This window comes from Nomascus leucogenys, chromosome 1a (genome assembly GCF_006542625.1).
Source record: "Nomascus leucogenys isolate Asia chromosome 1a, Asia_NLE_v1, whole genome shotgun sequence".
Lineage (NCBI taxonomy): Eukaryota > Metazoa > Chordata > Mammalia > Primates > Hylobatidae > Nomascus > Nomascus leucogenys.
The window spans coordinates 29,118,118-29,129,801 of NC_044381.1; the positions used below are offsets into that span (position 1 = coordinate 29,118,118).

General features: G+C 42.9%; 1 protein-coding gene across 3 annotated transcripts in view; it reads right to left on the reverse strand.

Moving 5' to 3' along the window:
- Positions 1–10,100, reverse strand: part of FSD1L (fibronectin type III and SPRY domain containing 1 like) — a 91,569-nt gene extending 81,469 nt beyond the window's left edge. For all 3 annotated transcript variants that reach the window (XM_030826352.1, XM_030826290.1, XM_030826241.1), the window contains exon 1: positions 9,899–10,100. In XM_030826352.1, the coding sequence (XP_030682212.1) occupies positions 9,899–9,913 (15 nt within the window). In that variant the 5' untranslated portion in view covers positions 9,914–10,100. The remainder of the gene's footprint in view (positions 1–9,898) is intronic.
- Between the last annotated feature and the right edge of the window lie 1,584 nt (positions 10,101–11,684).

An 11,684-nucleotide genomic window follows, 5' to 3' on the forward strand; every position in this document is an offset into this window, starting at 1 on the left:
CAGGCTGAAACATGCCCCACCGCTCCCACTGGCCAAGCTGCAGGTGGCAGGAACAAGAGAGGTGTAGCACCCCTGCCCCCGATCCCTTGGGGCTCCGCAGTTACTGGCATCTCTGAGTTTTCAGGCACCACTGCATTCACTTCATCCAGATGCAGGCACCCACAGAGGAAGCCACTTGCAGTATGCTTGGTCCAGCTGCAGCCTCGCATGGAGCCAGTGACTGTGCCAGTGCCTGGAGCTGCCCGCATTGCCACAGCAGCCAGCATGCTAGGCTGTGCACAGTGGCCAGACCCCACACTCACTCGTTCGCTCACACCCCTCACTGCTCCATGCCTGGCTCGCCCTCGGCAGGTGTGGGATCCAGGCCAGTAGCATGAGCTGAGCACAGCCTGCTGGGCCAAGTGGGCAGAACGAGCCCAGCAGGCATGAGTGAAACTCAAGGAGAGACAATGCCAGCTACAGATGTTTCTAGCTGGTTAAGAAACATCCAAAGCATCCTGTGACATTAGAATTATTACTACTATCTTAGTAAAAGTTACTATCATATCTCAGCCTATATCTCAGCCTTCACTGTAGCAAACTTTTTCTTAATCAGACTCTGATAACAATCTTTCTCCCCAATAATCAGTTCTCTATATACTTCAGCTAGGGTAATGATAGCATCACTCTTCCTGATCAGTATTCTTCAATGGTTTCCCACTGTACCTTGGATAAAATTGAAAATCTTTAACATGACCTATAAGATCTCAAATGATCTGTCCACTGCCTACCTCACCTGCTTCATCTCCCCAGACTTCCTCTCCCTTGTTACACTCCAGCTGCATAGCCTGCTATGAATTTATCTAATCTGACTTGCTTTCTACCTAGGAGCCCTCTCACTTATCAGTTTCTCTACCTATAACCTCTGTCCTAAAACATATACACAATGTACTGATAAAACAAATTCCAAAAATGTACTTATAGAATGAGCCCATGTTACATATATTCATTTCCTTTTTTTTTTAATCAAAGCCTTATGGGTGAAGAAGGGCAAAGACAACTTTCATCTGCCCCATGGGATTCTATCAACCTTAAAGGATGCCTACGAAGGTCTTAGATTTTTACATCAGATCTCAAGCCTCCCATTACCTTCCAAACACTGATGGATAAAGTAATAGATAAACAGAGATGAATAAAGGCAATATAAATTATCTGAAGCTTATCTAGAAAATTATATTTTATAAGATTCATGTGGTGACAACTAAAAGTTCTAGGTGACGCAGGTCTGAAGACCTGCTTTGACAAATGCCAATTCTGCTAGATCATAGTAAAATATACGAGATAAGTCTCCATAGGAAGTCTGCACAGGCAATCTCAGCAAATGTCTTTTGGTGATATAGCACAATTTTTTGTTGTTGTTACCTCATAACAACAACAAAAAAATACAATGATGTGACTAGGGATTTAGACTAAGGCAACTGCTACACCAACAAGAAAAAGCATTATATACACCCTAGCCAAGCACAACTGCAACCACTGTCATGGAATGAATCAAAGTAATCTAAGATGTACAAGACATAAGCTACTCTCTTCAACGCAGCATGGCTTAAAGTTATGTTTATAATCATTACCAATCAAGTAAAAGGATAATCAATAGACTCAGCAAAAGAGCACTTTGGTACTCTTAAGTGCCAAGTACTATCTTAAGCTCTATATATATTATTAATTCATTTAATCCTTTCAAGAATCCTATGAAGTAAGATACTATTATTATCCTCATTTTCCAATGAGGAAGCTGACACATGGAGAAGTTAAGCAGCTTGCCTAGAATATCAAAGCTAATATGTCACACAGCCAGGATTCAAATTAAGACAGTTTGATTCCTGAGTCTATGCTCTTAAAGGACTACACAGTACTACCTGATAAAATAGAGATCAGAGGTTCATGAAAAGGTCAGAAAGGCTAAAGGCATCCAAAGGACTAAGATTTTACTTCAAGATTAGAAATCTGGAACTGATCAACAATCTGGAAACCTGGAACTGATCAACAGGTTATAACCCCAAATCAGAGGGCATCAGCAACCATGTGGTCATAATTAGAGAAATGCTGACATATAGGTTTCCCACCAGCATCTTCTCAGACAAGGAGAAGACTTCTGAGTCAAATTCTACAATAGTATTCCAGAAAATCAAGATAAAAAATCTAGAGCCCCTGCAAATACCACAAATAGATCTATAATTTAAGGGGGTCAAACTATTATTATAGCCAATTTAGTTAGTATTTCATTAAGTACCTTCTATGTGCCAGGCACTGTGCTAACATGGAGTATCTTTTTAATCATCAAATCTGATAAAAAAGTAGTATGAGTCTTCACATTTTATGGTTGGAAAAAGGAAAGATTCGAGATGTTAAGAAACTTGTTTTAGGTCACACAGCTATCAACTGACAGTCATGATTCAAATCCAGGAGGTTATCCCCAGAACCTCTGCTTTTCAAATCCAGGAGGTTGCTTCCAGAACCTGTACCCTAGGCTGCCTAAACTGTTGGGGATTATATGAAATAATCATAGGGTTCCTGCAACCAGAGGAAACGGATTGATCAAACCAGCATGTAACATTCCTGGAAAATGTCCAAATGCCACCAGAAATGATGCCACTTGCATCATCTCATACATAGACCTGCCCTTTGAATTAGCTGACTTCATCCTGAACCCCTCCATCGACTCCAATGGGGATGTCACCGGGTTCAAGAGGCTGAAGAAACCCAGAGCCACCAAATGAGACATGGTATTTTATTGAGGGATTACATACAAGGGAGAGAGTCCAGTGGTGGCAGGCTGGGCAGGAGAACTGCCTTATATACAGAAAAGGTCCAGTGGCAGTGGGCTGGACAAGATAACTACACAGCCCAGTGAAGCTCAGAAGACACATTCAGGTGAGTCTGCCATACAGGATCATTCTAATAGTATGCTTAAACTATTGCTATTAGGTAGGTTTACCATACAGTAATAAAGAGCTGAATCAAGAAAGCACTATCCAGCTATTAGCTAGATAATCAGAATCTTACCAGTTATTTTAACAAAAGTATCATGCTCGGATGTGATGCAAGAAGGTGAAAAAAAGAGAATTGGGAAATTCAGGCATCTAATCAAAATATACCTAAATGATGGAAGGCTACACCCTCTCTAACAGTGAAACAGTTGAGAACACTACCTGTACACAGATGTAACTGAGACATCCTACAATCAGTTCTGATTGTCTAGCTTACCAGCTGAGAAAAAGTCTAAATGCTAGTAAAATAACTGGCTGGGGAATGCTGCCTTTCTGCCCTGAACCCAGTTTAAGATATCACAGCATAAGAGGAGGTAATCTCCCATCTAGGATTTGAGGGGAATAAAGCACACCAGAGGATAAAGAAGCCTTAAACATGTTCAGTGGCCTTTGAACTGGCTGTTTTACCCAGTAAAGTCAAGGAGGCTCATAGTCAGCCAAAGAAACCAGAGGTCCTACCATTTAACAAAAGAAGGTGGCATTGGAGTGGAGATGGGAGTATTAGTATAAACTAATAACCCTTATCAAGGGCAACTTGCCAATATGTATCAAATAAAATTTTTGGAGTAGATATACATTGACTCAGTAATTCCATTTCTAATTTATTGTAAGTGAATAATTAAGGGTGTAAGCAGAGACTTGGCTACAAGGATGCTTATTTGTGATATTTATAACATTAAAAGGTTGGGATCAACAAAAAGGTACAACAAAAGGGTACTGCAAAATATGCACACAAAAGAATTCTGTTGAATCATTAAAAGTATTGTAGAATGATTAATATGGAAAAATATCCATAATTTATTATGTGAAATGCAAATTATGGAGCAGCATACATAGCATGATACCATAATTTTAAAAAAGTTTTTATATGCATATCAAAAAACTAGATGGTGACATAAATGTTGAAGAGGTTGTCTCTGGGTGGCAGAATTGAGTGGTTTTTATTTTATTTTCATTTTATTTATATTCTTATTTTCCTACAATAAACTTGTATTACCTATATTTAAATGCAATAGAAATGCAAAAGCTGGCTATGTTAATACTTTTTTAATAAATTAGTTCAAAATTCAATTAATAGCAATCAACAAGCATCAATAACTGAAACCAGATTCTATCAGAACCTTGTGGCTGGGAAGAAGTGCCAACAAAGAGTGAAAAACATATTTTTAAAAGTCTGGAGATAAAATCCACCAACTTTAAAATATTTTCCACCCTAAGTTAGAGTAGAATATCTAGCACTACAGCAAACATTCAATATGTGTTTACTGTATGAATAATCCTGCTTACATTCAGCCAAGCATTGCAAACAAGCACTATGTTAAATTTTTTTTAAAAAAAGGTCTGCTTCACTACTTTCTAATTTTTAAAAACTGCCAAGTCCAATTGGAAAACTAATGTATCTGTATTATATATAGTGGTCATAAGTATGTCAATACGGTGTTCATTTCTACTTTCTTGCTCACAGTTCTACTATAGATAGCGAAGACATTCCCTCAAAAGAGTTGAAAAAAGGGGAAAGATACGTTCAGACAGACATTCGCACACACACACACACACATGCACATACACACACAAAATAAAAATAGTGATTTTAGGTCGGGCGCAGTGTCTCCTGCCTGTAATCCCAGCACTTTGGGAGGATCATCTGAGGTCAGGCAGGAGTTCAAGACCACCCTGGCCAACGTGGCAAAACCCCATCTCCATTAAAAATTTAAAAAATTAGCTGGGTGTGGTGGCGGGCGCCTATAATCCCAGCTACGAGGGAGGCCGAGACACAAGAATCTCTTGAACCCAGGAAGCAGAGGTTGCAGTGAGCCGAGATCGTACCACTGCACTCTAGCCTGGGTGACAGAGCAAGACTCTGTCTCAAAAAAAATTAAAATTAAAATTAAAATAGTGATTTTTATTTGGGGCAACAAGAGAGACCAAATTCCAGGTTTTTACCTAAATCATGTTCTTTACCAACTATCAACTATTTTCACTACACTTAACTAGCTTCTTAACAAAAAAAAAAAAAAAAAAAAAACTTTAGGTCAGACATGATGGCTCATATCTATAATCTCAGCACTTCAGGAGGCCAAGGCAGGCCAATCGTTTGAGCCCAAGAGTTCAAGACTAGCCTGGACAACATGGCAAAACCCTGTCTCTACAAAAAACACAAAAATTAGCCAGGCATATGGTGGCATGCACCTGTAGTTCCAGCTGCTCAGGAGGCTGAGCTGGGAGGATAGCTTGAGCGCAGAAAGCAGAGGTTGCCGTGGTGAGCTATCAGCCTGAGCAAGACAGCAAGACTCTAAGAAAGAAAAGGAAAAGAGAGGAGAGGAGAGGAGAGGAGAGGAGAGGAGAGGAGAGGAGAGGAGAGGAGAGGAGAGGAGGAGGAGGAGAGGAGGAAGGAAGGCAGGCAGGCAGGCAGGCAGGCAGGCAGGCAGGCAGGCAGGCGAGCGAGCGCCCACAGGAGGGAGGGAGGGAGGGAACCCTGCTTTATAGGGGCTTATCCCTGTTACATTTTAAGTTTCAATTACTTTAATCATACCACCACTGAAATGCAAAGAATTCAGGCAAGAAGGGTGGTAATGAAAAAACTATGGGTTGTAAAGAAAAACTTGGCTTGAATCCAGACTACTATTTGCTAGCTGTGTGACTGTGAACAAGACACTTAACCTCTCTGGGCTTCATTTTCCCTAACAGTGTAACAGGAATAAGAACTGTTGTGACAGTCCGACACAATACTGGATGCAGAACAATAGTCAAATTTCATTTCTCTTTCCTCAGGAAACAATTTTTTTTTAACTGAGGCGTAATTTTGGAACATGGAACAGTTGGTTGGTTATGGATGTAGTGGGGTTCTCGGAACTAGTAAGGTACAATATGAAGGCAAAGAACAGCGCATACCTTGGAGCAGGAAACTGAGATAAGGAAGCCAAGTGTAGATATATTACTTGTTGCAGGCTGTCATGTTTAAAACTCCTCCTGCTCAGTTCAATCTCCCCAATCTAGTTTTCTCCAGTCAAGCCTCACCCATCACTCACTACCCCTTTCCAAGTAGGAAGAATATGCAGGAAAAATAATGGGGAAAAGCAAACAAGTGACAATATATGCTCTTGGTGACTTCCTTCCTCTGGGCTATCTTCCTTCCTCTCCACCCTTTCTTATTTCTACAGTAAGTGCCTTTCTTAGAAAGAGTGATCCCTATGTATGTGAATAATCTGTACAAAAATTTAACTTAAACTATAAAATTGCAAGCTCCAAGATTCTAAAAAGGTACAAATGTCTTATTTGTTTCAATGTTTTCTTTCAACGTGCACATTTCATCCGGTAAAGAAACCTTTGGGATTTTAACTTAAAACCGTTTAAAGACATAATCAGAAGGTTTGAGTATCAAACAAAAGCCACCTATCCATAACACATCCTGTTCACAAAAGCGTCCCAGAAACCCGATATAAACAAAATCCCTCTGTTTATTTCCAGGAGTTAATACTGTGGTTTTCTGCATCCAACAGTATGCCTACATACCCGGGGTTATTATGTTTTCTTCCTCTACTCAAACAGAGCATCTGCTGCTAACATGAACACTGAAGTCCAAGTTATTTTCACAGACAAAAAAGCAGCTGGTCAAGCTAATCCACTTGTTGACTAGCCACCATGAAGCCTCTGTAAGACTGTCTAGTTAAGTTAACCTCTACTGTCAGACTGCATGAGTCAGAACTTCCAATCCTCTTTCTATTAGAATGTAACAACTCTTCTCTGGCACCACCATGTGAATCGTTTCTTACAGATATAATAGCAGAAAATATGCTTTAAAAGTAAAAATGTCGGGCCAGGCGCGATGGCTCACGCCTGTAATCCCAGCACTTTGGGAGGCCGAGGCGGGTGGATTGTGGGGTCAGAAGATAGTGACCATCCTGACTAACATGATGAAACCCCGTCTCCACTAAAAATACAAAAAATTAGCCGGGCATGGTGGCGGGAGCCTGTAGTTCCAGCTACTCAGGAGGCTGAGGCAGGAGAATGGCATGAACCTGGGAGGTGGAGCTTGCAGTGAGCCGAGATCGCGCCACTGCACTCCAGCCTGGGCCACAGAGCGAGACTTCGTCTCAAAAAAAAAAAAAAAAAAGGAAAAATGTCTACACTTAATTTTAAAAGGAGAAAGTTACTTTGAAGTTAGGATTATTAAATTAATAACAGTAGCTAACAGTATTTTTGTATGCTAGGCACTGTCAAGTGGGTTTTAAAAATGAACGCAAGACCGGGCACGGTGGCTCAAGCCTGTAATCTCAGCGCTTTGTGAGGCCAAGGCTGGCGGATCACCTGAGTGAGGTCAGGAGTTTGAGACCAGCTGGCCATCATGGTAAAATCCCATCTCTACTAAAAAAAATAAAAATTAGCCACGTGTGGTGGCGGGCGCCTGTAATCCCAGCTACTTGGGAGGCTGAGGCAGGAGAATCTCTTGAACCCAGGAGGCAGAGGTTGCAGTGAGCCAGGATTGAACCGTTGCACTCCAGCCTGGGCGACAAGAGCAAAACTCCGTCTCAAAAAAAAAAAAAAAGAACACAATCCTCACAATAATCCTGTGAGAGAATTACAATTATTGTTATCTCTGTTTTACAGATGAAGAAATGGAGACACAGAGCAAACTATCCCAGCTCATACAGCTTATAAATAGTAGAACTGGAGACCTGGCTCCAGAGCCATCCTCTTACTAATGTAAAGCCCAAATCCCAATGCCTAACAAACATGCAGGTATATATTCAGGCCTTCCTCACACTTTGCAGTACCTATTTTTCTTATACTCTACTGACTGAGGTACTACCCCTACTACTATTTTCAATGTACATTCCATAACAGAAAATAGTATCTAAAAATCATGTCTGGCGTGTACTACTGTCTTATTTAAAGAGAACAAGATCCAGCTTAGATCATTACTATTTGAGGCTTGTGATTCTGCAGTAATTCATATGAGAAAAGGAAGCTCAGGTTCAGAGCACAGAACTGGTTATGCACATTAACCCCGGAGATTCTTTTCACAGCTATAAACAAAAGGGTGTTTGTTTGTTTTTTCATTAGAAAATTCATTAGAAAATACCATCAATGAAATTCAACATATTTTCTAATATTGAGAAGTTGATTCTCAAAGATATCACAAATAAGATACATTACTACTACTAAGAAAGAGAAGCTAATTCTTTGCTACCTCTCAGGAAACTGCACGTGGTAACCTGTAGGTACCCCAACACATCATTCGAAATGAGAACAAATAGGTTCAAATCTTAGCCTTAGGGCTAGTAGCATGACCTTCCAGGAGTCACAACTCCATGTCTTGATTCCCAATTAAAGTGAAGAATAATGCATCCCTGATAAAGTATGATGATCAATATTAAAACACATTTTTTTGTATTTTATGGGACACAGTATTTCAGTGCTCATACTTTGTAAACTTTAAAATAGTGTGTTTTCAGAACAAACTATTTTATCAGATTTTTACTATGACACTATAAAATACTCTTACTTCTACTGCATAGATGAGGAAACAGATTAATCACAGTTAAGTGACTTGCTCCTTATCACAGAGCTAGTAAATAGCATCCTGGAACCCATGTCTCCACACTTTGCTCCTTCACTTGACCTCTGCTAAGGTCCATTCAAATATCATTACTTTTATCTAATAAGCTGAGAGATGTTTTACAAATTTAGGCAGAGACAATATTTTAAACCTACACATACTCAAAATACACAAAATGTAATTTTTAAAAAATGTCTTTTAAGAATAGTCATGCATTCCAAGGTGAGTTTCAAGACCAACACATACAATGAAATCATAGGCATATTTGTTAAATACTATAAGAGTCAATGCTCAACACATCATTATTCTCTCATGCCCTCAGTGAAGTGATCCTCAAGAAGGTGAATCTAGACAAAATTGTAGAAAACGTTGTTCTAACTCTTTCCCGTGCTTTCTAAAAATAGAAAAGAATAGTCTCTTAGATATGTCTTTGTTTTCCCTGCTACATTATTAATACTCCTTGTTTTTTCTTTCCTACCCTGTACTGTATTTCAATTACGTTATAGTCTAACAAAGAGAACAGGGTGGTTATTTTCATATGGAGATTATGACTGAATAACTCACTTCTAACTGTATTCAAGACATTGGCTTTGTTCTCCAAATACTTCTGAATCGAACCTTTACCATTATATAACCTTTCCTCAACTGTTCGCAAAGTATAAAACATTCCACAACGACCCCTAAGTAACTATGCCCAGCAACACCAACTAGTCAGAGAGTGGGACGGCTGCCCTAACAATTGAAGTCTTTTCCCTCCATTCAACGAACACTAAGATCTACTTAGGAAAAGTCATGGGAAGGGGAGCGGGTGGGCGCTACAAAGGAGATTGGGTCCCTGACCTAAAGAGCGTGGTGCTGAGACGAGACTTGGTCGAGGAAAAAGCCCCAGCTTTCGGCGTCAGCAGGGAGACACTAAACAAGGCTGTGCCTCGGTTTCCTCATATGCTGAGGAGTGATACACCCCCACCAGCATGCTCGCAGGCTGCAGGCATGAAAACCGGCCTAAAGCGTTGCAGAGTGGCTGATTTTAAAAGGGGGATGGCTCCCTGTTTCTCCTCAAGAGTCAGGGCCCCGGACAGCGCGCAGGGCAGAGGCCAGCCCGAGTCACCGGGCGCGGTCCCCACATCCGTGTGGGCGCCTCTTCGCTCCCGCCCAGAGAGCGGCTGGGCGGCCTTGCCCTCCGCAGCAGCAGCCCGGACGCCTGGCCAGGCCCACCCCACGCACCCACAGCCCACGGGCCCAGGCGCCCCGCCCACCCTGTGTCGGCCCGGCTTGTCTCGGTAGCCCCGGGCTCCCCTCCCCCGCTTACTTTCTGGGAGTCCATGGCGAGTGGCTAAGCCCACTGGGCTCGAACCCGAGACGACGAACCGTGTGAGGAGGCTCAGTGAGATTGCACACCCCAAGACCGCTACTCACTGCACTGCCCCAGCCCGCACTGGCACCGCCCGGCCCCACCCGTCCGCGCCCAGCCCGCGCAAGCCGTCGTCGCGCCGCGGTTGCCAGGGTGAAAGGACGGCCCGCAGAAGGGAGGGGCTGAGGAGCGCCCCGCGCCTGCGCGCAGCGGCCGACTGCACCCGGGAAGTGGCCGCGGAGGGTGGGGAGCGCCGCCCGTCGGTCTACCGCTAGTGCTTCTGCAGCCGGCACTCCCTTCCCCCATCCTTTTTCCTCCAGCAATAGCGGTCTCTGCGGCCCTGAAATAGGCCACTGGGCATCCAGCAGCCGGCCAATGGGGAGGGCCCGGGAAGGGAAGAGTATCTGGTGCTGGAGACGGATTAGCCCACCCTCCACCCAGCAGGCATCTGAAGCCCCTCCCCACACTATCCTTAGAGGGGCATCCAAGCTTGAGCGGACCCAGCGGTCCAAAGGGAGGAAAAGGGCTGGGGTGCGGATGTAGCGAAAACGTGGGAAAAGGCCTTTAGGGGATGTGGTGGAAACGTGGGAGGGGGGATATAGGGGTGAGAGTGGCGGAAACGTGGGTATGGGATTAATATGAGCTTTGGGGCCTGGCACAGTTTTCCCGGGGACCCACCCATCCTCCCCGGCACCTCGCTACCTGTATGATTTTGAGCAAGTCACTCTCCCTGAGCCTGTTTCATCTGTAAAATGAGAGAAATAATGCGGACTTTGCAGAGGATTGTGAGGATTAAATAACGTATGGTACATAATTAGTACTGAATAAATTATAGTCATTCTCTCTCTTTTTTTTTTTTTTTTTTTTTTTTTTGGAGATGGAGTGTCCGTCTGTCACCGAGGCTGGAGTGCAGTGGTGCCATCTTGGCTCACTGCAACCTCTGCCTCCGGGGCTCCAGGAATTCTTGTGCCTCAGCCTCCTGAGTAGCTGGGATTACAGGCGCCCCCACCACACCTGGCTAAATTTTTGTACTTTTAGTAGAGACTGGTTCTAACCATGTTGCCTAGGATGGTCTCGAACTCCCAAGCTCAGGCAGTCCGCCCACCTCAGCCTCCCCAATTGCTAGGATTACAGATGTGGGTTATAGGGCCTGTGCCAGGCCCATTATAGTCATTCTTAGTGGGGAGTTAGAACATGCTCGGTGTGGCCTGAGGCGTCAATGAAGATTTTAGAAAGCTTGGAATTTAGTAGGCTTGAGAAAGTTCTTCCTTAAGCAGACAGGCCTCATCTTCCATTTGGATGACTCTGGAGAGGCTCACAAAAGTTCAATTGGACAGTATTTATGATGAATGAATAAAAGGGAAATACATATTGAGTACCTATTCTGTACCAGTTCTACAAACAAAATTCAGTAGTGGGCAAGGCCCTATTTCTCTCACAGAGCTTACAATCTAGTATAGAAGACCAACCAAAAAAAAAAAAAAAAACGTTAACGTGCTAGGCGGTTATAGGTGCTAAAATTAAAAATTAGGCCAGGCATGGTGGCTCACACCTGTAATCCCAACATTTTGGGAGGCCCAGTGAGTGGATCGCTTGAGTCCAGGAGTTTGAGACCAGCCTGGGCAACATGGCAAAACCCCATCTCTACAGAAATTTAAAAAAAAAAAAAAAAAATCAGCCAGGCGTGGTGCTGCAAGCCTGTAGCCAGAGCCAATCAGGAAGCTGAAGTGGAAGGATCACTTGA